The sequence below is a fragment of the Macaca mulatta genome, chromosome 19, assembly GCF_049350105.2.
Source record: "Macaca mulatta isolate MMU2019108-1 chromosome 19, T2T-MMU8v2.0, whole genome shotgun sequence".
NCBI lineage: Eukaryota > Metazoa > Chordata > Mammalia > Primates > Cercopithecidae > Macaca > Macaca mulatta.
Window position 1 is genome coordinate 61,249,262 of NC_133424.1, and position 27,303 is coordinate 61,276,564.

A 27,303-nucleotide genomic window follows, 5' to 3' on the forward strand; every position below is an offset into this window, starting at 1 on the left:
TGTGTTCTTTGGCATTTTATTTCAAAATTGCAGCAAAGACAGAGAGGGAAAAAAAAACTCAACGGCAACACCGGCGGTCTGGCCTGAGAATGGAGAGATCCGGAGTCGGGGCCAAGGTGTATCCTTGACCTCACCACAAGGAGCAAGGGGCGGACCTGAACCCGAGACGAGGGGCTGGGGACCAAGATGCCTGGGTCGGCCCTTATGGCTTTGGGGGTGTCGCAACCACATGGGGGGCGCCAGAGACCCAGACACCGCCCGCTGGCCTTTTATTTAGTATTGCACTTCAGGTGAGTCATTGGTAGGGAGGTAAGTGCTGGCGTGATGAGATGCTACAGGTCGGTGGATATGGAGCACAGCCTGCAGCATCACACCGGGAACATCCACTCGTGGGCTCTGATTCCGTACTGCGGAACAACGGAGGCAGCGGTGAGGTGGAAGCTGCTCTACAACTCCCAGCAGGCCCTGGGGCGTTCCAGGCCAAGTACCTACGGAGCTGTGCCCCAGTGGCTCACGGGAAATGTAGTCCACTTCCCAGACGGCCAACAATGATGGGGAACGGGAAATCAAGGCTAAGGCAGCACAGAGGCTTCCGGGAGACGTAGTTCTGAAGAGAGGAATTATGGCCAGGCCTCTAAGGCTCTTGGAAAAAGTCACTTACAGCTCAGAAAGCCCGTATAGTCAGAGGATGTGTAGTTCTAGGTCCTGATGTGCAAAAGTTTACAGAAATGTAGCTCTAGGTCTGGGAAAGGAGCCCAGAGATTCTTGGGAAAGAGATCTTGGCCCAGAAGATGGGAATGCCCCAGAGGCTTGTGGGAGGAAACAGTCTGGTGCCAGAAAGGGGCCAAGGTCCCGAGGCTCATGGGAGGAAGCTTTCTTCAGCCAAAGGGATAGCCCAGGGCTCCAGGGAATCTTGGGAGGCCGACCTCTGAGATGGCCAGAGGACTGGCTAAGGTCTCAGAGATTTATGGAAAGGGCCTTTCTCCCACCAGGGCACCCAGGGGCCTCAGAGGCCCACAGGGAGGGGGTTTCTCTCACCAGGGCACCCAGGAGCCGCAGAGGATCACGGGAGGGGGTTTCCAAGGCTGAAGAAATATCCAGGGCTCCAGGAGCTCACAGGAAAGGGTGATTTAGCCCCAAAGGGTTTTCCAGGGCCCCAATAAGAAGGGCCATTATCTGTTCCTGGTGCTACTGAAGGAGGCTGGCTCTTAGTCCAGGGGCTCATGGGACACCAACTTCTCCAGGGAACAAGCTCCCGGCCCATTCCCCGGCTGCCTGCAGCTCACCTGGATCTCCTTCAGCTCCTTCTGGAAGCGGAGGATCAGCTCAGGCCCGTTTTCCATGGTGGGAATGTGGAGGTTCTGGGGCAGAAGGTGTGGTGAGGACCGAGCCCCTCCCCTCCTTCCCTCCTACCCACAATGGCAGCCCCGCCTCACCTTGTCTTTGTACAGGATTCGGTGCACTGGGCAGACCTGGCAAGCAGTGCCTGAGCCAAAGACTTCCCGCACGCGGCCCTCCTCCAGGGCCCGCAGCAACTGCTTCATGGTGATCGTGCGCTCCGCCACCCGGAACTCACCCTGCAGGGCAGTTGGCAGAGACACACATGTCCCCAGAGGGTTGCCCTGCTGCAGACCTCCACCTCTCCCTCCCTGAGAAAGACAGAGGCCCAAGGGGAGAGACAGACCCAGGAGAAGGGGCAGAGACATGCCAGTGTGCCCCAGTCCCCGCCACAGCCCTCTGATGCCCTGGCCCCTGGCACATGGCGCCCATCACCAGAAGATGCCATGTCCTCACCCAGGTCTGAGCCAGGTCCAGCAGACTCTGTCTGACCACTCCAGGCAGGATGACACCGTTCAGCGGGGGCGTCACCAGCTCCAGCACTAGGGCAGGTGTGAGGGGTGAAGGATGTTACCTCTCACCCCCTAGCACCCCCGTCTTAGGAGCCACCCCCTTTCCCCCATCCCAGAATCCCTGGGGCCTGTAACCTGCCAGGAATGATGGTGCCACCCACTCCCACCAGGGTTCGGCTGGGTCACGGGAGGGCTCACCCCCATCTTCGTGGGTCCAGTAGACAAAGATGTTCATGGTCCCCACCTCAGTGAGCTGGTGGTCGGGCCCATACAGCCAGAGGACCTGTTCACAGCCCTGCTTGCGTGCCTCCTGTTGCACAAACACGGTGGGCCCATAATTCCTGGTGGAGGGCAGACTGGTTGGGTGGGACAAGGGAGCCCCATCCTTCCCCAGCCCAGTCCCAAAGGAGGCTCATCCTGCTCTCTCCTGTCTCCCTGCTCACAGCTCTCCCGGGACTCCCCAGTTCCCCTGAGACAGAATCCCTGACTTTCCATTTGGCATCAGGACCCTAAGTGGTTATGTCCCCTCTCTCCTGTCTCTTCCCAATTTTCCCTTCTTTTTTTTTTTTATTTTTTATTTTTATTTTTTTGAGATGGAGTCTCGCTCTGTCACCCAGGCTGGAGTGCAGTGGTGCGATCTTGGCTCACTGCAGCCTCTGCCTCCCAGGTTCAAGCGATTCTCCTGCCTTAGCCTCTCTTGACCTCGTGATGCGCCCGTCTCAGCCTCCCAAAGTGCTGGGATTATAGGTGTGAGCCATGGCGCCCGGCCCTCACCCGTTTCATAGTGACCAAATCCTCAGCTGTCATTCAAAACTTTTTTTTTTTTTTTTTTTTTTTTTTTTTTTTGAGACAGAGTCTTGCTCTGTCGCCCAGGCTGGGGCTAGAGTGCAGTGGTGCGATCTCAGCTCACTGCAACCTCCGCCTCTCGGGTCCAAGCAATTCTCGTGCCTCAGCCTCCTGAGTAACTGGGGCATGCAGCACTATGTCCAACTAATTTATATTTATATTTATATTTATATTTACCCACCTCAACCTCCCAAAGTGCTGGGATTACAGGAGTGAGCCACCGCACCCGGCCTTCATTTTTATATTTTTAGTAGAGACGGGGTTTCACCATGTTGGCCAGGCTGGTCTCGAACTCCTGACCTCAGGTGATCCGCCCACCTCAGCGCCCCAAAGTGCTAGGATTACAGGCGCGAGCCACTGCGCCCGGCTACAAAACCATTTCTGATATCACCTCCTTGAGAGGTGTTTCCAGACCTCTAGGCTGGGCGCTGGACTTCCCTGGACTCCCCCAGTGAACTGGGCTACCTGGATGACTTTCTGTGTTTCTCTCCCAGAGACAGCCTCTCCCCTCAGCTGCTAACAAGCCTCCCATGGCTCCCCAGTGCCCCGGGACAAGGCCCTAGCCTCCATCCGGTATTCCAGGCCTGCCTGAGTCTATGACTACTTGTTAAGCGTTTTGCAAAACCCAGACTTATTTTTGTAACCTGAACATCTTCTGTGATCCTATTCCTTCCGTCCCTGTACACGTGGTCCCCAGGATTGGAAACGGTTTGCTGACTTTTGTACCCAGGAAACCCCCTCTTCCCTCCTCCTCAGACCCAGTTGAAGGGTCACCTCCTCTGTGAAACCATTTTTTTTTTTTTTTTTTTGAGACGGAGTCTCACTGTCACTGTCACCCAGGCTGGAGTGCAGTGGCGCCATCTAGGTTCACTGCAAGCTCCACCTCCCAGGTTCACGCCGTTCTCCTGCCTCAGCCTCCCGAGTAGCTGGGCCTACAGGCGCCCGCCACCACGCCCGGCTAATTTTTTTTTTTGGCATTTTTAGTAGAGACGGGCTTTCACCGTGTTAGCCAGGATGGTCTCAATCTCCTGACCTCATGATCCACCCACCTCGGCCTCCCAAAGTGCTGGGATTACAGGCGTGAGCCACCGCGTCCGGCCTCTGTGAAGCCTTTCACAATGCCCTGGGTCACCTCACCAGAGAACATGCAGCTCCAAATACTGGGGTTCCCACCAGCCTGGGAGCCCTGGGAGGGCAGGGCTCAGGGCTGACTCATATGTGTGCCCAGTTTCTGCCAGCACAGGGCCTGGCCCTCAGGAGACCTCACAGGATGTGGCTGAAAGGACCTGAATGCACCCCCAGCTGGGGCCACATTCCTGTCCCCACACGCCAGTGCCCACCCTCTGCCTTGGCTGCCCAGGAGACCCAGCTGTCTTCTTCCTGCCCTGCTGAGCTGAGGCCACCGGGAGACAGATTTACACAAGTCCACACGGGGGTGAGGGGCTTTGGAGGTTCAAACGACTGTGGGAGCTGGGTTTGGGGAGCGCAGCCCAGCCCGGGGATCAGGGGAGGCTTCCGGGGCGAGAGGCCAATGAGCTGAGTGTAAGCTTCATTCCTGGAGGCTTCCCGGGACCAGTCCTGGTTTCCCCACTGACCTCCACCCAGTGCCTTCCCATCTGTGATCCTTTTTGTCCATCTGGAAAATAATCCCCCCCTCCTTCCTTCCATGGTTTGTTTTCAGGGACCAGGGAGGTCAGGGGAGCACAGCGCTTAGCACTGAGCCCGGCGCGGTGCTGATGTCACCTTCGCATGACATCCAGGAGCGCGGCCAAAAGCACGCACGCTGGTCCCCATGTCTCCAACGCCCGGTGCGCCAGTCGTTCTGGGGTTGGGGGTGCTACTTACCCCCCTAACTTGTAGTTGCCGACCCCGCCCACCCAGGCCCGGATGAAGGTTGGGTCGGCCAGGAGGGAGACCGGGGTCACGGAGCCTCCAGGGAAGTAGGCGCCCACGGGGCAGAGAATGACGAACAGGAGCGCGCTCGTGGGCTGGGCGACACCCAGCGAGGGCTGCGAGGGGCAGAGGGGCAGCGTCAGGAGTCCAGGCCCCCAGTCCCTTCCCCTCCCCTAACCCAGGCCTCCAGGACCCCACCTCAGAATCCCACCGCGCAGCCCAGTTCCCCAGCCCTGGAGTTGGGCCCACCTCGTTCCCAATGAGCACAGGCCGCACATAGAGGCTGGTGCCGGCGGCATCGGGGACCCAGGCCTTGTCCACCTCGATGAGCCGGCGGATGCACTCCAGCAACTCCAGCTTGTCGAAACTCTGAGCGGGATTCTGAATGAGTCAAGGGGCCCTTGCTGTCCCGGCCCCAGCCCTCCTCCCCATCCCGGCCGGCCAGGACCCCTCACCGGCAGGCACAGGCGCAGGGCTGAGCGCAGCATCCGGTCCATGTTGAGCCAGGGGCGGAAGAGACGCACCTGCTGGTCTTTGCCTTTGAACGCCTTCATGCCCTCAAACAGCTGCGGGGACACGCGGGCGGGAGGCTCGGAGACTTCTCCAGACAGTCATGAGAGACAGTGAGAGACACCAAGACAGAGAGAGACAGATACACAAAGACACAGACAACTGAAAGCTGGAGGCCAAGAGGAGAGCGCCGGGAAGATTTAGCAGCTGGGTCACAGAAATAAGAAAAAAAGAGAGACAGATATAGACAGAGAGACAAACAGGTGGAGACACACGGAGACTCAAGAAAGCAAAGGACATTACTCGGCTCAGTGGCTCATGCCTGTAATCCCAGCACTTTGGGAGGCCGAGGCAGGAGGATCACTTGAGTGTAGGAGTTTGTGACCAGCCCAGGCATTAGAGCAAGACCCCATCTCCACAAAAAATATGAAAATCAGCCAGGCGCGGTAGCACCTGATTGGAGTCCCAGGTACTTGGAAGGTGGTGAGAGGATCACTTGAGCCTGGGAGTTCGAGACTGCAGTGAGCCATGATCGTGCCACTGCACTCCAGTCTGGGACCTAGTTTTTTTTCTGGAGACTCTGTCCCTGATCACTACCCCATGGTTCCAGGTTTGCTTGTTCAGCGTCTGCTCTCCTGCACAGTGGAAGAGCCTTAGGGCAGGGATTGCTCTTGACACTTTACCAGACAGCCTCTCCTGCAGTCCCCTGCACCAGGGTAGGTAGTGCTTGTCACAGAGTGGGTTTTTGTTTGTTTGTTTGGTTTTTGTTTTTGTTTGTTTGGTTTTTTTTTTTTTTTTTTTTTTTGGAGACAGGGTCTCACTCTGTCGCCCAGGCTGGAGTGCAGTGGCCTGATCTCGGCTCATTGCAAGCTCCGCCTCCCAGGTCCAAGTGATTCTCATGCCTCAGCCTCCTGGGTAGCTGGGATTACAGGCACTCGCCACCACACCCAGCTAATTTTTGTATTTTTAGTTGATTCACCCGCCTCAGCCTCCTAAAGTGTTAGGATTACAGGCGTCAGCCACTGCACCCAGACAGACTTTTTTTTTCTTTTTTTCCCCCATAGTGGGTTTTTGATGAATTAATAGATAAATGGATGAAGAATGGAAGACAAGCAAAACTAGCTATGATATTCTGGGGGGATAAAAATCACCACCATAAAAATGAGGGGCAAGAGGGGGCGGGGAGTAGCCCTATCAGGTAGTAAAACAGATTATAAATCTACAATACTTAAAACAGAGTGACACTGCTATATGAGTAAACAGACTGAACAATGGGATAACCAAATATTCACCTAGAGAAAAACTACATTCAATCTCGATTTCACACCTCACACCAGAAGAAATTCCAGATGCATTAAAAGTCTAAATGAAAAATATATATATATTATACCATAAAAGCTGTAGAAGGAAACAGAGAGTAACTGTTTTCTATCTTGGATTGGGAATTTTATTTTTTATTTTATTTGAGATGGAGTCTCACTCTGTTGCCCAGGCTGAAGTGCAGTGGCTCTATCTTGGCTCAGCGATTCTCTTGCCTCAGCCTCCCGAGTAGCTGGGATTACAGGTGCCTACAACCACACCCAGCTAATTGTGTTTTTGGTAGAGATGGGGTTTCGCCATGTTGGCCTGGCTGGTTGTGAACTCCTGACCTCAGGTGATCCGCCTGCCTTGGGATCCCAAAGTGCTGGGATTACAGGCATGAGCCACCGCGACTGGCCATGTTTTGTTTTGTTTTTTTTTGTTTCCAATTTCTTGTACACATGGGGCCTCACTATGTTGGTCAGGCTGGTCTTGAACTCCTGAGCTCAAGCAATCGCCCTGCCTCTTCTTCCCAGCCCCAAATGAATTTTTTTTTTTTTTTTTTTGAGACAGAGTCTCACTCTGTCGCCCAGGCTGGAGTGCAGTGGCCGGATCTCAGTTCACTGCAGCTCCGCCTCCCGGGTCTACGCCATTCTCCTGCCTCAGCCTCCCGAGTAGTTGGGACTACAGGCGCCCGCCACCTCGCCCGGCTAGTTTTTTGTATTTTTTAGTAGAGACGGGGTTTCACCTTGTTAGCCAGGCTGGTCTCGATCTCCTGACCTCGTGATCCGCCCGTCTCGGCCTCCCAAAGTGCTGGGATTACAGGCTTGAGCCACCGCGCCCGGCCCATGAATTTTTAAAAACCTAACCTGATAGAGAAATCAGCCTAGCAAATGGACAGTTCACACAAAAGGAAATACAGGTGGCCCTTAAGCTCGTGAGAAAATAGTCAATTTCATTCAGCGTTAGGGAGAAAAATGCAAATTAAAATTACTTTGAGATACCTTTAAAACCACATGGGAGATTGGAAAAGATCTAAAACTTGGACAAGGGTTGTCCAAGGTGTGGAAACAAGCTCTGCTGGTGGGTGTGGAAACTGACACGCCCTATAGATGTAGATGTGGATATGGTAATAGCTATCAAGATTACAAACTTACATATCCTTTGACCTATAGTTCCCGAAATTGAGCAGAGAGATACACTTGTACTTAAAGAAGTGACTAAAGAAGTGACATGTGTACGAGATTCCATTTTTTTTTTTTTGAGATGGAGTCTCGCTCTGCCACCCAGGCTGGAGTGCAGTGGCGCAGTCTCGGCTCACTGCAACCTCTGCCTCCTGGGTTCAAACAGTTCTCCTGCCTCTGCCTCAGCCTCCCGAGTACCAGGGATTACAGGCACCCACCACCACACCCAGCCAATTTTTGTATATTAGTAGAGATGAGGTTTCACCATGTTGGCAAAGCTGGTCTTGAACTCCTGATCTCAGGTGATCCATTCCCCTCAGCCCCCCAAAGTGCTGGGATTACACAGGAACCATCACCCCTGGCATTGTACTAGATTCTTTATTACAACATTGTTTATAATAGACAGAAAACAACCTCAGTGTCCAACAATAGGGGATTGCTTAATGAGGTGCATTGTTAGGATGACATAGCATGAGGCCGCAAGAAAAAGCTCTTTAAGCTTTAAGGTATAGAGAAGAATTTCCAGGCCCAGTATGATGGCTCATGCCTGTAACCCCAGCACTGGGAGGCTGAGGTGGGAGAATTGCTTGAAGCCAGGAGTTCGAGACCAGCCTGGGCAACAAAGTGAGATGCTGTCTCTGCACAAGATTTAAAAATTAACTGGGCAAGGTGGTGTGTGCCTGTAGTCCTAGCCACTTGGGAGGCTGAGGCAGGAGGATCACTTGAGCCTAGGAGGCGGAGGTTGCAGTGAGTTGTCACCATGCCACTGCACTCCAGCCTGGGCAACAGAGCAAGACACCGTCTCAAAAACAAAACAAAACCCAGATAAATAGAGGTCAGATAAAGTGGCTCATGCCTGTAGTCCCAGGACTTTGGGAGGCTGAAGCAGGAGGATCACTTGAGCTTAGAAATCTGAGATCACCCTGGGCAACACAACAAGATCCCATCTCTAAAAAAAATTAAAGTTAAAAATAAAAATAAAATAAAATAAAATTAGCTGGGCATGGTGGTGCACACCTGTGGTCCCAGCTACTCGGAAGGCTGATGCAGGTGGATCGCTGGAGCCTGGGAGGTCAAGGCTGCAGTGAGCCAAGATCATGCCACTGCCCTCCAGCCTGGGCTACAGAGCAAGACCCTGTCTCAAAAAAAAGTCATGGCCGGGCGCGGTGGCTCAAGCCTGTAATCCCAGCACTTTGGGAGGCTGAGATGGGCAGATCACGAGGTCAGGAGATCGAGACCATCCTGGCTAGCACGGTGAAACCCCGTCTCTACTAAAAAATACAAAAAAATTAGCCGGGCGAGGTGGCGGGTGCCTGTAGTCCCAGCTACTCGGGAGGCTGAGGCAGGAGAATGGTGTAAACCCGGGAGGTGGAGCTTGCAGTGAGCTGAGATGCGGCCACTGCACTCCAGCCTGGGCGACAGAGCCAGACTCCGTCTCAAAAACAAACAAACAAACAAACAAGTCTTAACAACAACAAAAATGCAGGTGGCCAGGCTTGGTGGCTCAAGCCTGTAATCCTAGCACCTTGGGAGGCCAAAGCAGGTGGATCACTTGAGCTCAGGAGTTCAAGACCAGCCTGGGTTAAATGGTGAAATCCCATCCCTATTATTTAAAAATAATAAATACAGGTAGACAAAGACAGAAAGCAGACTAATGGTTGTCAGGGGCTGGGGTGAGGGACAATAGGTACCGATTAATGGGTATGGGGGATTAAAGAGTTTTGAACCTATATGGTGGTAATGGTTGTATAACATTGCCTCCCACTGAATTATGGGCTTTAAAATGGTTGGAGGCCAGGCACGGTGGCTCATGCCGGTAATCCCAGCCATTTGGGAGGATGAGGCGGGTGGATCATCTGAGGTCAGAAGTTTGAGACCAGCCTGGCCAACATGGTGAAACCATGTCTCTACTAAATATACAAAAGTTAGCCAGGCATAGTGGTGCATGCCTATAATCTCAGCTACTCGGGAGGCTGAGGCAAGAGAATCACTTGAACCCGGGAGGTGAAGGTTGCAGTGAGCGAGACTGCATCATTGCACTCCAGCCTGGGGGACAGAGACAGACTCTGTCTCTAAATAAATAAATAAATAAAATAAAATAAAATAAAATAAAATACACGTGGTTGGCCTGCAATCCACACATGCCCCGGAGTGAGGGTGACATGGGGACGGCATTGTCTTACTCCCTCAGCCGCCCCCCTCCGCCTTCTGGACCCACGGGATCACAGCAGCACGTTCTGTCTGCCCGGGCCACAGGCTTCCTCTGCGCTCACTCCACTGAAGAAAAAGTACTGGGTCCCCAGCCAGAGGACAACTGCTGTGCTGGGCTGAAGGGAGAAGTGTGTGGTGGTCTCTAAGTAACCAGCTTCCTGGAGGCTCAGCAGGCGTAATCCTGCCCGTCCCGCTTATGCCCTGGCAGAAGTGTCTGGCTGTGATTGAAGGTGTATGTGCTCTGTACAGAATCGACTGGTGTTGCGTAGATGTCCACAGTGGGAGGGGAGAGGGGAAAAAAACAAAACCTTAAAATTCTGGAAAGGAAGGAAGAAAGGAAAATATGGAGGGAGGGAGGGAAAGGAAAGAAAGGAACGGAATAGAAGTCTTAATGCCACAGAACCATGCTCTGGAGGTCCCAAATCAGCCAAACTGCTAACCAGTTACTGGAGCTGCAAGATGCTCATTTAAATCTTGTCTCGGCCGGGCGCGGTGGCTCAAGCCTGTAATCCCAGTACTTTGGGAGGCCAAGGCGGGTGGATCACGAAGTCAGGAGATCGAGACCATCCTGGCTAACATGGTGAAACCCCGTCTCTACTAAAAATACAAAAAAACTAGCCGGGCGTGGTGGCGGGCGCCTGTAGTCCCAGCTACTCGGAGGCTGAGGCAGGAGAATGGCGTAAACCCGGGAGGCGGAGCTTGCAGTGAGCCGAGATCGTGACACTGCACTCCAGCCTGGGTGACACAGCGAGACTCCGTCTCAAAAAAAAAAAAAAAAAAAAATCTTGTCTCAACCAAAGTTTCCTCATGAAGACTTTGCTTTCAGCCATAGCTCTAAGTCCTAAAACCAAATGCTTCCTGGATCTCTCTCCTAGAAACTTCACAAGTCTCTCAGGCTCGCCAGGTACCACAAAGCTGCTCTTCCTCCTGGGTTCCCACGTGGGGACAGGCCCAGGGTCCACCCGGTCACCAGCCCAGCCTCCTCGCCTGTAACTCATGTCCTCCACAAGGCCTGAGAGGGCTCTCACTATACCTAGACGTGGCCCTGCCCCTACTTTCCTCAGAGCCCCTCCCAGCACCCTTGGACAAGGCCCCAGCCCCTCAGCTTCTCCATGGCCCTGACATTTTCAGCCTCCTCCACCACGATCCAACACCGCAATTTCTCCCAAATATACCAGGCTCTGCTCCCGTTTGGGGTTTGGACTGGCTGTCCCCTCTTCTGCCATCCCCTCCAACTGCCCCCTTGCCGCCATCTCCCCCTAACTGTCCCCTCTCCTGCCGTCCCTCCCCTGGCTGTCCCTCTCCTGCCATCCCTCCCCCGGATGTCCCTCTCCCGCCATCCCTCCCCCAGCTGTCCCTCTCCCGCCATCCCTCCCCTGGCTGTCCCTCTCCTGCCATCCCTCCCCTGGCTGTCCCCTCTCCTGCCATCCCTCCCCTGGCTGTCCCCTCTCCTGCCATCCCTCTGGCTGTCCCTCTCCTGCCATCACCCCCGACTGTGCCCTCCCCCACCATTCCCCCCAACCCACCGCTGTCCCTTCTCCCGCCATCATCCCAGCTGTCCCTCTCCTGCCACGCCCCTGGCTATCCCCTCTCCCACCATCCCCCCGGCTCTCCCCTCTCCTACCATCACCCCGGCTGTCACCTCTCCCGCCATCCCCACTAAGCTCCCCTTTATGCCAGAAGAAGCTGTGCTTTCTCTCAAGTGAGGCGGGGTCTCTACTAGCCTCCACAGGGCCTCCATCAGAGCACAGATCACACTGAGTTATGCCCACAGCATGGGGTTTTCCAAGTGAAGGAACGGGGTCTGCTCATCTCAGCGAACCCAGCATCACCGAGCATGGGCCTGGAGAATGGAAGGCCTCAGAAAACGAATGACGAATGCACAGAAAGGAGAAACACACAACAAACAAACCAAGGGAGGTGCACCTGGCAAGAGACACAGCAAGGAGACGCAGACAAGGATGGGGAGAGAGGCCGGCCACTATGCCACCTGCAGAGAGTAGTGGAGGCTGGAGGAGGCTGGGTGCAGCGTGAGGTTCTGGAAGGGCTGGATTCGGGGCTGGCCCCAGCCCTTGTCATTCCATTCCACCATCAGCATGTGGTCAGTGAATGTCTTCCCAAACACCAGGGGCTCGCCGGGGCTGGGCTTCTTATGAGGCTTCTGTGTCATTTCCAGCTGCAGGTCTGCAGCCTGAGGAAAGACAGGGGTGTCCTAGAATCTGGCCACAACCTCCAAGCTGAAAAACTACAACTCCCATGAAGCCCTGGGCCTCAGACCCATAGAGAAAAAGGACCCGTCACCCTGGAGTATTCTGGGACATGCAGTTTCATCCCTTTTCCACTGCCCAATGGCAGGGCTATTAGGCTACCCACTGCCATCTCTGGGCTGTGGACCTTTTGGAGATGCCCAAAACCAGCTGCCAGCCCCCTCCTCTCTCAGAGCCAAGCATCGAGTTCCCTCCTTTCACCTTGAAATTGGAGGAGGCATATCTTCTGGGACCACACAGAAGCCAAGGGGCAGAGAGAAGCTTTCGTGCCCAGATCTGGGTGGAGAAAGAAGTGAGAGAGAGGGTTAATGGGGCGCAGCAGGGGCCCTGGCAGCCCACTCGCCACCTCTTGCACTTGGAGGTCCCACTGGCCTGCCTGTTCTGTCCCAGTCTCAGTCTATTCTAGACAGGGGCAGGTGGTCCTGATGGAGGCCAAGTCCTCTCCCTGCCCCGACGAGGGCTCCCTAGAAAGAGCTGAGTCAAGGCCGGGCGCGGTGGCTCACACTTGTAATCCCAGCACTTTGGGAGGCCGAGGCGGGCGGATCATGAGGTCAGGAGATCAAGACCATCCTGGCTAACACGGTGAAACCCCGTCTCTACTAAAAATACAAAAAGAAATTAGCCGGGCGTGAGTGGCGGGCACCTGTAGTCCCAGCTACTCTGGAGGCTGAGGCAGGAGAATGGCGTGAACCCGGGAAGCGGAGCTTGCAGTGAGCCGACATCACACCACTGCACTCCAGCCTGGGCAACACAGCGAGACTCTGTCTCAAAAAAAAAAAAAAAAAGAGCTGAGTCAGATCTGGCCCCCTCCTCCATGCTGGGGCAAAGTCAAACGCAAGCGCCTCCCACCCCAGAGACCTTTGGTCCCAGCCTGGAGATCAGCTCAGACAAGACGACGACCAGGGAAGGCGCACAGGTAAGTGCAGGCCTCCGGGGACCCAAGTGCTGATGGGCCTTAGAAGACCAAGGGACCAACAGGTCCTGCTCCCCCAGGCCTGCCTCCCTTAGACCTAAGTAAGAGTCCAGACTCTAGCTGCCTCCGCCCTCAAACCCGAAGACTGGGACCCCAGCCCCTCTGCCCTCAGACCCAGGAGTCCAGGCCTCAGACCCTCCTCGCTTATATCCAGTACAGGCCCCAGTCCCACTTCCCTCAAACCCAGGAGTCCAGGTCCCCAGCCCCTCCTCCCTCAGACCCAGGAGTCCAGGCCCCTAGCCCCTCCTCCCTCAGACCCCGGAGTCCAGGCCCCCAGTCTCTCCTCCCTCAGACCCAGAAGTCCAGGTCCCCAGCCCCTCCTCCCTCAGACCCAGGAGTCCAGACCCCAGCCCCTCCTCCCTCAGACTCAGGAGTCCAGACCCCAGCCCCTCCTCCCTCAGACTCAGGAGTCCAGACCCCAGCCCCTCCTCCCTCAGACTCAGGAGTCCAGGTCCCCAGCCCCTCCTCCCTCAGACCCAGGAGTCCAGGTCCCCAGCCCCTCCTCCCTCAGACCCAGGAGTCCAGGTCCCCAGCCCCTCCTCCGCCAGACCCAGGAGTCCAGGTGCTGATTCTCTGAAAGTATTCGATCAACTGGGCTCTGGTTACCTGAAGCCCAAACCCCACACCTTGGACAGAACTTTGGCAGTGACTCCAATTCCCTTCAGCCCCTGGCCCCTCACTGGTGACCTTTGACCTCACAATGCCTCTTTCCCCAGCCCTGTGGGGAGGCAGTTGGGGCGTGAGGTTGAGGGAGACAGAGTGGCCTGACCTGTCCTGCCCTGTAAGCTGGGTGAGTTGGCACTGATTCTGGAGGATGGACGTGAATGGCCGTGGTTACTGGTCGCTAGGTGAGTCACTGGGAGATGGGGCTGCAGCGTGGTCTTGCTGGTGTGGGGCTCCAGGGATTCCGGGGTGATCAGTGTGTGGGGCCCCGGATTGCCTCTGGGTGGTGACATCTAGACTGCTTGGCCTTGCAGCCATGCTTCTGCCCAGAGGGACAGGACACCCACAGTATGAGAGAGACAGACACAGTGAGACAGCCAGCCTGTGGGCAGAAGAGTCGCCCTCAGAGCCAAGATGAAAAAGAGAGAATAAGAGAGGGAAGAGGAAGGACAAGAAAAAGAGACACAGAAAGGGGGGCACAAACAAATAAAACAAACTGACACCAAGAGATGCCAAAAGAGATCTAATCATAGAAAGAGGCCATGTGGGCTGGGCGTGGTGGCTCACGCCTGTAATCCCAGCACTTTGGGAGGCCGAGGTGGGCAGATCACGAGGTCAGGAGATCAAGACCATCCTGGCTGCCACGGTGAAACCCCGTCTCTACTAAAAATACAAAAAGTTAGCTGGGCGTGGTGGCAGGCGCCTGTAGTCCCAGCTACTCTGGAGGCTGAAGCAGAAAAATGGCATGAACCTGGGAGGCGGAGCTTGCAGTGAGCAGAGATCACACCACTGCAGTCCAGCCTGGGCGACAGAGCAAGACTCCACCTCATAAAAAAAAGAAAGAGGCCACGTGCAGTGGCTCGCGCCTGTAATCCCAGCACTGTGGGAGGCCGAGGTGGGAGGATGGCTTGAGGCCAGGTGTTCAAGAACAGCCTGGGTAGCACAGGGAGATCTTGTCTCTATAGAAAATACAAGTTAGCTGGGCATGGTGGCGGGCGCCTGTAGTCCCAGCAACTTGGGAGGCTGAGACAGGAGAATTGCTTAAACTCAGGAGGCGGAGGTTGCAGTGAGCCAAGATGATACCACTGCACTCCAGCCTGGGCAATAGAGCAAGACTCTATCTCAATAAAGGAAAGGGAAAGGGAAAGGAAAAGGGAAAGAAGGCAGCTGGGCTCAGTAGCTCATGCCTGTAATCCCAGCACTTTGGGAGACAGAGGTGGGAGGACTGTTTGAGGCCAGGAGTTCAAGATCAGCCTGGGCAACATAGCAAGACCCCATCTCTACAAACAATTTAAAAATTAGCCAGGTATGGTGGCACACACCTGTAATTCCAGTTACTCAGGAGGCTAAGGTGGGAGGATCACTTGAGCCAAGTAGGTCAAGGCTGTGGTGAGCTATGATCACACTGCTACACTCTAACATAGGTGACAGAGTGTCTCTCTAAAAAAAAAAATAAAAGACCAGCATAGTGGGTCACGCCTGTAATCTAAGGCAGGTGGCTGAGGCATGAGAGTCGCTTGAACCCGTAAGACAGAGGTTACAGTGAGCAGAGATCACGCCGCTGCCCTCCACCCTGAGCAACAGAGCAAGACTCGGTCAAAAAGAAAAGACAAAGAAATAAAGTAGGTTTAGGGGTGCACAGGGCAGGTTTCTATAATGTGACAGAACCTCCATTATATCCCATACAGCCCAGGAGTATCGCCATTAAAGACCAGTGGTGTCCCTGTCAAAGCCCAGCCCTCCATACTCCAGGACTGTCCCCATATCACAGCCCAGGAGAGACCCCATCATAGCGCAGTCTGCCCTTGTCACAGCCCACACATGACCCCACCATGTCTGGAACTGCCCCCTTTATAGCCCAGGACTCTCCCATCACAGACCAGGGCTGTTCTATGATAGCCCAAGATGCTCCACATCACAAGCCCAGATTGTGCCTGTAACTTATCAGAACTGGTCCCCAGCAGAGCCAAGTACTGTCCCAAACAGCTCAGGAATGTCCCCCTCCAAAGCCCAGCACTTTTCCCCATTATAACCAGCATTGCCTCTGTCAAATTCCAGGGCTTATTTCCTATTCACCAGTTCTGAAATTAAAAAAACAAACAACAACAAAAAAACCATTGTTGTCCTTTTCAATCCCCAGGACTATCCCTATGTCGCTGTCTAGGCCAGTACCTTTGAGACTGTCCCTACCATGGTCCAGAACTGTTCCCTCCACACCCTGGGACTGTCCTCATCATAGCTGAGGACTCAGCCCAACTATCTCCATTACAGGATATCTCTGCCTTCATCAGAGCCTAGGAATGTCCCATGAGTTCAGGGCTATCCTATGACACCAGAACTGTGCCATGATGAGACGGTCCACATCAGTCCCAAGTGTACCCGTCAAAGCCCAGTACTGTCCCACCCACAGTCCAGGAGTGTCACTACTAAAGCCCAGATTGCCCACATACCCCAAGCATCCCAGGACTATCCCTATCAGTCACAAAGAGCCGAAGAAAGTGAAACTCTGCTCTGACATTCATCAGCTAGGATAAGAGACTCAAATAAAGTCAGGTGTAAAGTTAACAGAGACAGTTCTCCCGAGGTTACACTGCAGCTGTGAAGGCTTGTAACGACCCCATTCTTTGGCTGTTTCCTTCCTCACTGAGAAAACTTGTTTTCTGAAATCATAGACTCTGGGAAACGCTGCTGCTGTTTGACATCGCACAGTCAGAAGGGATCGTCTCAGCTAGCCTGCAGCATCTATATCACTTTCACCATGAGACACTGCCTCGATTTCCAATCCAGGTGCAGAGCTTCAGATAGGAGTTTGGGATCACAACAATCCCCATCTCCATTTTTTTCAACTTTCATTCCAAGAAAATAGGACCTTAGGTCCAATTCCCACAGCTGGGACTTGAGGTTCAACTCTGCGCTCACCTGTCCCCGGCTCTCGAGGCCTGGGCCCCTTTATTCCAGCGCCCCCACAGGCTGATGCCCCACCGCACCCCAGGGCTCCACTCCCCAAATCACAACCTCCCCACCCCCACGCCTCCCTCATTACAGGGTGCCCCTCCATGTTTCCCTTTTTTTTTTAACCTCCCCACCAATTACTTGCCCCATTTCATCCACGTCTACCCGCTCCCCCTCACCCCATTAAAACCTGGTGCTCCTTTCCAAGGGGCGCCATCCTCCTCCGCGCCCCACAGCAGAACCCCAGGGCGGGAGGAGCGGCGCCGAACCGGACCGGCCGCAGGCCAGTAGTCCTCTCGGAAGTGCGCCTCTCCCGGGGGTTCCCCAGACCCCGGCGCTGCGAACCCACCTGCCCCAGAGCGGCTGCGGCCATGATCCGTGCGGCGCGTAACTGTGCCCGCCCGGGGCGCGGCCCGGAGGAGAGACGTTCCGGCCACGCCCCGCTCACGCCTCCTCCTGGGGAAAGGCGTCCGCCCAGCGCCCCAAGCCTCCCCAGCTCCAGGGCGCCGGAAGGGAGCCGAACCCTGCTGCGGGGCCCAGGCGCTGGTGTGGGGGCAGGTCTTGGAATACGGTCCCGGCCAGGCGAGGTGGCCCAGGTCTGTAATCTCAGCACCTTGGGAGGCCGAGGCGGGCGGATCACCTGAAGTCAGGAGTTAGAGACCAGCCTGGTCCAACATGGTGAAACCCCGTCTCTACTAAAAATACAAAAAATTGGCCCCGTCCCTACCAAAAATACAAAAAATTAGCCGGGCGTGGTGGCGCACGCCTGTAATCTCAGGTACTCGGGAAGCTGAGGCAGGAGAATCTCTTGAATCCAGGAGGCAGAGGTTGCAGTGAGCCGAGATGGCGCCACTGCAATCCAGCCTGGGCGACAGAGTGAGACTCCGTCTCACAAGAAAAAAAAAAAAAAAAAAAGTCAGGCGCGGTGGCTCACGCCTGTAATCCCAGCATTTTGGGAGGCCGAGGCGGGCGGATCGCCTGAGGTCAAGAGTTCGAGACCAGCCTGCCAACATGGTGAAACCCCGTCCCTACTAAAAATACAAAATTTAGCAGGGCGTGGTGGTAGACGCCTGTAATCCCAGCTACTTGGGAGGCTGAGGTAGGAGAATTGCTTGCACCTGGGAGGCCGAGGTTGTGGTGAGCCGAGATCGCGCCATTGCACTCCAGCCTGGGCAACAAGAGCGAAACTCCGTCTCAAAAAAAAAAAAAAAAGAAAAGAAAAAGAAATACGGTCCCCACCCAGGCTGTGTTCCAGCCACACTCAAGCCAGGTACTAACGTGCATGCAACAGTTTTCAAAAAAGCATTTCCTTGGGAGCAAAAATGCATTTTCTTGTGGCGGAGCACTGGCAAGCATAAGCAGCCCGAGGTAAAGGAAGGGAAAGGCAAGGTGCAGGACGTTCCGTGTATCACGATCCCTTTGTGAAAGGGAAAAGCACATGGTAAATATCAGCAGCGTGGACACCACATAAATGCACAGGAACAGGAATGGTGCTTCAGAGAAGGGATTTTGAAGAGGGCCACAGGTATGGATAAAGGGCAGCCTCACTTTGCGCCTGGATACTGCTCTATTCCAATATTTTTTCCTGTCAACGAAAAAGATATATGTGTAGGCCAGGCTGCAATGCAGTGGCGCGATCTCGGCTCACTGCAACCTCCGCCTCCTGGGTTCAAGCAGTTCTCCTGCCTCAGCCTCCTGAGTAGCTGGGATTACAGGCGCCTGCCACCACACCTGGCTAATTTTTGTACTTTTAGTAGAGACGGGGGTTTCACCATGTTGGTCATGGCTGGTCTCGAACTCCTGACCTCGTGATCCCCCCGCCGCAGCCTTCCAAAGTGCTGGGATTACAGGCGTGAGCCACCACGCCTGGCTTGACTCTTTAAAAGGTAAAAACACACAACGGTTCACCAGGGCTTCTTCCAGTCCCCTATCATCTGAGAAGCCTGAAAATTGTCAATCCTGCACTCAAAGGTGAGCCTCAAAGAACAGTCCCCATCGCAGGGCTTCCTGATTTATCCCTCCACGAGTGTCTCCACAGCATCAGGACCCCAGAGGCAGAGTTCGCCAATCACTACCCTTCAGGATGCCTCTGACCTCTAACAATTCAAACCTGCAGCACTGCCCCCTAAATTGTGCTCCTCTGTCACTGTGCCCCCAAACCTACGGGTTACTGTGGCACCAAAATCAGGTCCCTGGCCAGGCGCGCTGGCTCACGCCTGTAATCCCAGCACTTTGGGGGCCAAGGCGGGTGGATAACCTGAGGTAAGGAGTTCGAGACCAGCCTGGCCAACATGGTGAAACCCCGTCTCTACTAAAAATACAGAAATTAGCCAAGCGTGGTAGCGGGCGCCTGTAATCCCAGCTACTCGGGAGGCTGAGGCAGGAGAATCGCTTGAACCCGGGAGGCGGAGGTTGTAGAGAGCCGACATTGCACCATAGCACTCCAGCCTGGGCGACAGAGTGAGACTAATCTCTCAAATTAAAAAACAACAACAACAACAACAAAAATCGGATCCCTTGGCCACTGTGTCTCAGCAGTCCTACCCTGGGACACTCCGTCTCCAAATTCTACCCCCACAGTGCCCCCAAGTCCTGTCCCCGGGTCACTGTCCTGCCACCCCAACAGCCACAGGCCCGAACAGCCAAACCGCGGGACCCTTCCCCCGCAGGGCCTCGCCCTGTTTTTCTGCGCTCCACCCGGGTCCTGCTGCCCAACCGCCAGCCCCGAGCTGTAGGGGCGGCGCCCACGGACAGCTCCCGCCCCCGCCGCGGCCAGTCAGCGGTTGGCGCACACGCCCCCCCGCCACAGCCAATCCGCAGCAGCCCTGCAGCTCCACCCCTCACCTGCGGGACGCCAGCGCGCCCGGACCCTGCGCCCCTCCTGGGTCCAGCTGGGGAGTCTGCATACCCCAGTGCCCTGCGGACCCAAAACCCAGGAGTTTCAGGCCCTTCTCCCTCTGATCCAGATGTCTCAACCCCCTCCTTTCTCTTCCCTCTGGACTTTTCTTGCCAGCCACCTTCCTATTCCCCAGGCACCGAGAGGAAGACTCCTTTTCCCTAAGGGCCAAGAATAAGGAGGAGGGCCCTTTGTGCCTCCCCCTCTATTACCTCCTAACTGCGCTTAATTTACTCTCCCCTGCGGGCCTTTAGCGCGCTGGTGAAGCCAAACCGCTCCACCTTTCCCAGGAGCCCCTGGCCACAGCGACAGGGCTAGCAAACATCAGGCACCTGCTTACTGCAAGGCCTGGCATTGGGGGGCGGGGGGAGCTGCAGTCCTTCAGGGTAGAGGCAACTTGTGGGTCTGGGGTGCAGGGGCTAAGTGGGCAGAAGGACTCGTCTAAAGGGTAGGAAATAAATATAACGATGTCTTCCTCCTTCTGGCTGCAAATTGCTTTTATGGGAACCTGCAGGTGACCTGGTACCTTCCTAAGTGGGCTTAGAGTCTAAGGGCTTGGGGGCTGCATCTGATACAGGTTGGAGTTTGGGGTGGGAGAGTCCTAGGAAGGGGGCCCCAAGTAGAAATGAGAGAAATCAGAAGGGAATATCGGAGGCGTCCACGGGGGTGCTCCGACTGGCCTTGCGCCCGTACCCCAGCTCTGCACCCCCCGTCACGAGCAGTTCGATGCCCGTGCAGAAGTTGGCTTCGGAGGCCAGGAACACTGCCGCAGCCCCGACCTCAGCGGGCTGGCCCATGCGGCCCAGTGGCTGGGGAGAAAAGAGGAGGGGAAGGAGGTCAAGAGAAGCCCCATTTGATCGCCATGTCCCCCACCCCCAAGCCACCTTCTACCACCTGGATCTGAACCCCACTCCTACCTGGGCCAGCATGCCCTCTAGGATTGTGGCCCGAGGGTCTGGTGTTAAGGCTGCCAGCTGCTCCCACAGTGGGGTCCAGATGTTTCCTGGGGAGATACTGGGGGAAGGGAAAGAGGGGATCAAAGATATCTGTCTCGAATCACTTGGGATCACTCCCAGTCACCCCAGTTCCCCCAGAAGGCTCTCAGCCTGCTCAGAGCAGCTCACCAGTTGACTCGGACACCATATGGACTTTCATCCAGGGCCAAGGCTTTGGTCATGGCCGTTACTGCCCCCTGCAGAAAACGGAGCGGGGAAGAAAGTTCAGTCCCCCGGACATGGGGTCCCTGCCATCCATTGTCTCCTGCCTGCCAGGGGGGGCATCAGAATGGGGAAGTCATGCCCTCCTTGAAGTCTGCCTTCAGAGGCACCAGCCTTGGTTTCTTGGGAGAAACTTGGCATAGAAATCTGTCACAGGAAGGCCAGGTGCGGTGGCTCACACCTGTAATTCCAGCACTTTGGGAGGCCGGGATGGGTGGATCACTTGAGGCCAGGAGTTCCAGACCAGCCTGGCCAACATGGCAAAACCCCATCTCTACTAAAAATACAAAAATTAACTGGACATGGTGGTGCATGCCTGTAATCCCAGCTACTGGGGAGGCTGAGGCATGAGAATCCCTTGAACCTGTGAGGCAGAGGCTGCAGTGAGCTGAGATCGTGCCACCGCACTACAACCTGGACGACAGGGTAAGACTCTATCTCAAAACAAAACAAAACAAAATGTAAATGAAGAAAAAGAAGGGCCGGGCGCAGTGGCTCACACCTATAATCCCAGCACTTTGGGAGGCTGGGATGGGTGGATCACTAGACGTCAGGAGTTCGAGACCAGCCTGGCCAACATGGCGAAAGCTCATCTCTACTAAAAATACAAAAATTAACCGGACATGGTGGTGCACGCCTGTAATCCCAGCTACTGGGGAGGCTGAGGCGTAAGAATAGCTTGAACTTGTGAGGCAGAGGTTGCAGTGAGCTGAGATCATGCCACCGTACTACAACCTGGGCGACAGAGTGAGACCCTATCTCAAAAAAAAAAGAAGAAGGGCCGGGCGCAGTGGCTCACGCCTGTAATCCCAACACTTTCTGAGGCTGAGGCGGGTGAATCACCTGAGGTCCGGAGTTTGAGACCAGCTTCACCAACATGGTGAGACTTCGTCTCTACTAAAAAATACAAAAAACTAGCTGGGCATGGTGGCAGCCACCTGTAATCTCAGCTACTTGGGAGGCTGAGGCAGGAGAATTGCTTGAACCCGGGAGGCGGAGGTTGCAGTGAGCCGAGATCTTGCCATTCCATTCCAACCTGGGCAACAAGAGCGAAACTCCATCTCAAAACAAACAAACAACAACAAAAAAAACACACAGAAATCTGCTGGGCGCGGTGGCTCACGCCTGTAATCCCAGCACTTTGGGAGGCCAAGGCAGGCGGATCATGAGGTCAGAAAATCGAGACCATCCTGGCTACCATGGTGAAACCCTGTCTCTACTAAAAAATACAAAAAAAAAAAAAAAAAAAAAGCTGGGCATAGTGGCCTGCTCCTGTAGTCCCAGCTACTCAGGAGGCTGAGTCAGGAGAATCCCTTGAACCTGGGAGGCAGAGGTTGCAGCAAGCCGAGATCACGCCACTGCACTCCTACATGGTGACAGAGTGAGACTCCGTCTCAAAAAAAAGAAAAAAAAAAAAGGGCCAGGCGCAGTGGCTCACGCTTGTAATCCCAGCACTTTGGGAGGCCGAGGCGGGCGGATCACAACGTCAGGAGTTCGAGACCATTCTGCCTAACACGGTGAAACCCCATCAGTACTAAAAATACAAAAAAATTAGCCAGGTGTGGTGGCGGGCGCCTGTAGTCCCAGCTCCTCTGGAGGCTGAGGCAGGAGAATGGCGTGAACGCGAGAGGTGGAGCTTGCAGTGAGCCGAGATTAAGCCACAGCACTCCAGCCTGGGCGACAGAGCGAGACTCCGTCTCAAAAAAATTAAAATAAGGCCGGGCGCGGTGGCTCAAGCCTGTAATCCCAGCACTTTGGGAGGCCGAGGCGGGCGGATCACAAGGTCAGGAGATCGAGACCACAGTGAAACCCCGTCTCTACTAAAAAATACAAAAAATTAGCCGGGCGCGGTGGCGGGCGCCTGTAGTCCCAGCTACTCAGGAGGCTGAGGCAGGAGAATGGCGTGAACCCAGGAGGTGGAGCTTGCAGTGAGCTGAGATCACGCCACTGCACTCCAGCCTGGGCAACAGCGTGAGACTCCGTCTCAAAAAAAAAAAATAAAATAAAAATAAAAATAAAATAAAATAAAATAAATAAATAAATAAATAAATAAATAAAAGAAAAAAACAGAAATCTATCACAGGCAGTTATGCCTGGGTACTGAATCTGGCAGTTGGGTGTGAGACTCTCTAGGGCCAAGATCTTGCTAGGTTTGGCTCCTAAGGTGTCTGGACTCCAAGCTAAGGCCCATGGGAAGGAGTAGGGAGGGAAGGAAGGGGTAGGGGCTGCTGTACCTTGGTGGCCACATAGGGAACTGCCTGGGCCTGGCCAATTGCCCCCACTAGGCTGGAGATGTTGATGACATTCCCTTGGCTCTTCCGCAGGTGGGGGAGGGCGAGCTAGGGAGACAAGAGGCCAAGTAAGCCACACAAGCCCTGCATCTCCCCAGACCACTGAAACACAGCCACAGCCATCCTGAAGTCTGGGATGACAGCCATCTCCCTGGCGTGTTTGCAGTTGATCTCAGTGACTGCTAGAGACAGCATCTAACGTAACACCTTCTCTGGTTTGCCCTGGGGTCGCTGGGTCTGAGCACTCAAGGAGTCTCTCGGTGGAAAGAGATTTCTCTCTCTTCTCCTGGGACTTGTCTGTCTTTGTCTCTATCTCTGTTCCCCTCTCCCTTGGTCTTTGTATGTTACTCAAATTCCTGTCCATATCAAGACAGGAAAATGGATGAGAGACCCAGAAGGCTGCATATTTGTGAAAAATGGGATGAAGTTCTTTTCCGATGAAGTCTCTGTGGGCCAGGCTGGAATGCAGCGGCAAGACTGTAGCTCACTGCAGCTCCAAACTCCTGGGCTCAAGCAATCCTCCCCGCTCAGCCTCCCAAAGTGTTGGGATTACAGGCGTGAGCCATCACACCCAGCCAGGAAGTTCTTTTATCCATGGAGGGGAAGATGGTTTCTATGAGGCCTTCATGAAAGGCACTCTAGACCAGGCACAGTGTCTCATGCCTGTAATCCCAGCACTTTGGGAGGCTGAGGTGGGTAGATCATGAGGTCAGGAGTTTGAGAACAGTCTGGCCAACATGATGAAACCCCATCTCTACTAAAAATACAAAATTAGCCAGGCATGGTGGCACATGCCTGTAATCTCAGCTACTTGGGAGGCTGAGGCAGGAGAATTGCTTGAACCTGGGAGGTGGAGGTTGCAGGGGGCCAAGATCGCGCTACTGCACTCCAGCCTGGGTAACAGAGCAAGACTCTGTCTCAAAAAAAAAAAAAAAAAAAAAAGAAATGCACTGTTTCCTGCCACCTTCTCTCCTGCAATTCAATTCCCTGGCCACCTGGGAAGTCCCTAAATATACTCTCTCTCTCTCTCTCTCATTCTGTGTGTGTGTGTGTGTGTGTGTGTGTGTGTGTGTGTGTGTGTGTGTTCATTGACTACACATGACCTTGGATAAACTCAAATTCTGTCTTTGATCTCACTTGCCTTGGGCAGCTGAGCTGGCCAGGCAAGGCCGGTTTTTGCCACTTAAGACGACTTGGTACGAGGCGGCACCCCTAGCAGGCTCTCCGAGTGGGAATCTAAATGAGTCCCCTCCAAAATGGCCTCCACCCTTTTCTGTGCTGTATCTTCAGACACACCTTGCCTGTTCCAGCCTCAGGGCCTTTGAACTTGCTGCTCTCTCTGCCCGGAGTGCCTTTTCCTAAGAGAGCCACAAGACCCACTCCTAGGGTGGCGAGCCATCCCAGTTTGCCCAGGACTGAAGGGTTTCCGGGGACACAGTATTTTCAGGCCACAGTGTCAATGATAAACAGGACTGTCCTGGGTAAACACTCTCCCTCAGCTCCCTCAAACCCTGATCCGAGGTCACCTCTTCAGTGAGGCCTTCCCTGGCTATACTATTTAAAACTGCAGGCCGGGCTCAGTGGCTCATGCCTGTAATCCTTGTACTTTGGGAGGCCGAGGAGGGAGGATTGCTTGAACCCAGATGTTTGAGACCAGCCTGGGCAACTTAGCAAGACCCTGTCTTTCTTTTTCTTTCTTTTTTTTTTTTTTGAGATGGAGTATCGCTCTGTTGTCTAGGCTGGAGTGCAGTGGTGCGACCTCAGCTCACTGAAACCTCTGCTTCCCAGGATCAAGTGATTCTCCTGCATCGGCCTCCCGAGTAGCTGGGACTACAGGCGTGTGCCACCACACCGGGATAATTTTTTTTTTTAGTGGAGACAGGGTTTCACTATGCTGGCCAGGCTGGTCTTGAACTCCTGATCTCATGTGATCTGCCTGCCTCGGCCTCCCAAAGTGCTGGGATTCCAGGCGTAAGCCATGGGGCCCGGCCTGTCTTTATTTTTCTAACAAAAAAAATTTTTTTTTGTTTCGTTTTGTTTTGTGAAACAGAGTCTCACTCTGTCGCCCAGGCTGGAATGCAGTGATGTCATCTTGGCTCACTGCAACCTCCACCTCCCAGGTTCAAGCAATTCTCTTGCCTCAGTCTCCCAAGTAGCTGGAACTACAGGCATGTGTCACCATGCCCGGCTAATTTTTGTATTTTTTAGTAGAGACGGGGTTTCACCGTGTTGGCCAGGCTGGTCTTGAACTCCTGAGCTCAAGTAATCTGCCTGCCTCGCCCTCCCAAAGTGCTGGGATTACAGGCATGAGCCACTGCACGTGGCCCCAAAAAATAAAATTATAAAATAAAACTGCAGTTCCCATACCCCTGAGTCCCCTTCCCTCTTCCAGATGTCTTTTCTCTGTGTCACACACTCCCTTCTGACAGGCCATATATATTTTACTAGTTTGTTCATGTTCTGTCTCTCCCACCAGCACGCAGAAACCTATGAGAGACGGTCAAGATTTCTGAGTTTGTTTCTTTCCCAGCACTAAGGTGCCTGGCACGTAGCACACGCTTCATAAATATCCTTTGAATGAATGAATGAGTGAATTAATGAATGAATGGAGGACCTGGTATGTGTCCAGCCCTGTCCTCAGCAATTTACACAGATGAGCTCATTTCATCCCTCTAACATTCTCCTGTACCTACAAAGAGGAGGTACAGCTGAGAGTCCCATTTCACAAGTGAGAAGACTGAGGAATGGAGGGATGATTCACGCCCACAGGGCATCACATGACACCCGACAGAGCCAGCGTTTGCTGCTGGACGGGCTGAGGCCCAAACCCATAAACAAACAACAATTTCTCACAATTCTAAGTGTTAAGAACTTTAGGCCAGGTGCCGTGGCTCACAAAAAAAAAAAAAAAAGAAAAAGAAAAAGAAAGAAAGAAAGAAAGAAAAAGAAAAAGAGAAACCATGCTGTAATATGAGCATGAATGATGTGGGCATTGACCAGCCTCTGGCCTTCTCCTCAGGGAACCTCCCTCACCCTCGCCTCCTCTCACTTCCACCAGCTTTGACGCCCTCCCTCCCTCCCAGTGCCCACTCCGCCTGCCTTGCTCCATTTCTCCCTCAGTCTGTGCACCTGCCCTGCCGTTTAATCTCCTCCCCCACCTGACCCTGCAAACGTAAGTCTCACCAGGGCGGAGACACAGTTCTTGCCACCCTCACCCCAGCACGAGGCACACAGCTGGAGTTCATTAAATATTTGTCCCACACATCCTGAGTGTCCTTCCCCCACACCCCTCAAGGTCGCTAAGCACCTGCTCTACATCAAGGACCTGCTGGGGGCCGGGTGCAGTGGCGGATACCTGTAATGTCAGTGCTTTGGGAGACCAAGGTAGGAGGATCACTTCAGCCCAGAAGTTCAAAGCCAGTCTGTGCAACATACTGAGACCCCAGCTCTTAAGTGCCAAAGTTCTGAGATAGGAGCAGGCCTGCTGTGTTTGGGAGCAATAAGACCAGTGTGGCTGGAGGTGAGGTCAGAGAAGAACAGGGGCCAGATCACGAGGACTTGAAAGCCCCCACTTCTCCCTTGGACAAATGCTATCAACTCCTTTTCTTATTTGTTTTTTTTAGAGACGGAGTATTGCTCTGTCACCCAGGCTTGAGTGCAGTGGCACGATCTTGGCTCACTGCAACCTGCGCCTCCCAGATTCAAGCAATTCTCCTGCCTCAGCCTCCCAAGTAGCTGGGATTACATGCGTCCGCCACCACGCCTGGCTAATTTTTGTATTTTTAGTAGCGACAGGGTTTCTCCTTTTTGGCCAGGCTGGTCTCAAACTCCTGACCTCAGGCGATCTGCCCGCCTCAGCCTCCCAAAGTGCTGGGATTACAGGCGTGAACCACCGTGCCTGGCTCAAATGCAATCAACTCCTAATACTGGTTCTCCCACTCTCATGCTTGGCCCTCAGATTCTTCCCTCATACCTACAGGAGCCAGAGCCTATGACCTGTTAAATAATATTAGCAAGATCACATCACTCCCTTGCTCAAATACCTTCCATAGCTCCCTAGTGCTCTTGAGATAAAGACCAGATGCTTCAGCATGGCCTTCGAGGCCCTGCCTGATCTGGTCCCTGCCCCAATCTCTTCTTGCAACATCCCCTTCTCTCACTGGGCCCAGCTGGCAGCAGCGCCAAACCCTGTCTCGCTGCCAGGCCCTCGCCCTGCCATCTCTTTCTCCACCCCCTCCACTGGTCAATGAT

General features: G+C 54.2%; 2 protein-coding genes and 2 long non-coding RNA genes across 10 annotated transcripts in view; 2 read left to right on the forward strand and 2 right to left on the reverse strand.

Moving 5' to 3' along the window:
* Positions 1-20,353, reverse strand: BCAT2 (branched chain amino acid transaminase 2). 5 transcript variants are annotated; one of them, XM_077980733.1, is made up of 12 exons: positions 16,998-17,043; positions 12,704-12,821; positions 12,262-12,336; positions 11,784-11,984; positions 5,045-5,155; positions 4,839-4,958; positions 4,542-4,705; positions 2,049-2,191; positions 1,795-1,880; positions 1,437-1,577; positions 1,287-1,361; positions 1-407 (listed from the first exon to the last, which is right to left on the reverse strand). In XM_077980733.1, exons 4-12 carry the CDS (start codon positions 11,961-11,963, stop codon positions 369-371), a joined length of 1,059 nt encoding a protein of 352 aa, XP_077836859.1. In that variant the 5' UTR covers positions 11,964-11,984; positions 12,262-12,336; positions 12,704-12,821; positions 16,998-17,043; the 3' UTR covers positions 1-368. The 5 variants fall into 5 exon arrangements, with proteins under 5 accessions (XP_077836859.1, XP_077836860.1, XP_077836861.1 ...); XM_077980734.1 differs by having other exon boundaries at positions 16,828-17,043; XM_077980735.1 differs by lacking the exons at positions 12,704-12,821; positions 16,998-17,043 and adding an exon at positions 20,238-20,353.
* On the forward strand, positions 12,924-16,581 carry LOC106994815 (uncharacterized). Its single transcript, XR_001441513.3, has 3 exons — positions 12,924-12,976; positions 13,750-13,881; positions 16,369-16,581. It is a non-coding gene; the product is annotated as an uncharacterized LOC106994815 (long non-coding RNA).
* On the forward strand, positions 17,187-19,156 carry LOC144337209 (uncharacterized). The gene is made up of 2 exons (XR_013410009.1): positions 17,187-17,568; positions 18,499-19,156. It is a non-coding gene; the product is annotated as an uncharacterized LOC144337209 (long non-coding RNA).
* Positions 20,027-27,303, reverse strand: part of HSD17B14 (hydroxysteroid 17-beta dehydrogenase 14) — a 23,379-nt gene continuing 16,102 nt past the window's right edge. For 2 of the 3 annotated variants that reach the window (XM_028839917.2, XM_077980719.1), the window contains exons 6-9: positions 22,996-23,100; positions 20,669-20,736; positions 20,462-20,558; positions 20,027-20,353 (exon numbers count right to left, since the gene is read on the reverse strand). In XM_028839917.2, coding sequence (XP_028695750.2) covers positions 20,180-20,353; positions 20,462-20,558; positions 20,669-20,736; positions 22,996-23,100 — 444 coding nt within the window. In that variant the 3' untranslated portion in view covers positions 20,027-20,179. The remainder of the gene's footprint in view (positions 20,354-20,461; positions 20,559-20,668; positions 20,737-22,995; positions 23,101-27,303) is intronic. The other variant, XM_028839918.2, reaches the window with a different exon arrangement.

What these genes read in the sequence shown, in the direction of transcription:
- BCAT2 (XM_001114272.5), bottom strand. Translation starts at nt 17,021, where the DNA reads ATGGCCGCAGCCGCTCTGGGGCAG. An exon ending in GCCTCCACTACTCTCTGCAG is followed by an intron (nt 5,156 to 11,783) that starts GTGGCATAGTGG and finishes GTGTCCCCGCAG; the next exon opens with CTGTTTGAGGGCATGAAGGC. An exon ending in AGGAGCTGAAGGAGATCCAG is followed by an intron (nt 408 to 1,286) that starts GTGAGCTGCAGG and finishes GTTGTTCCGCAG; the next exon opens with TACGGAATCAGAGCCCACGA.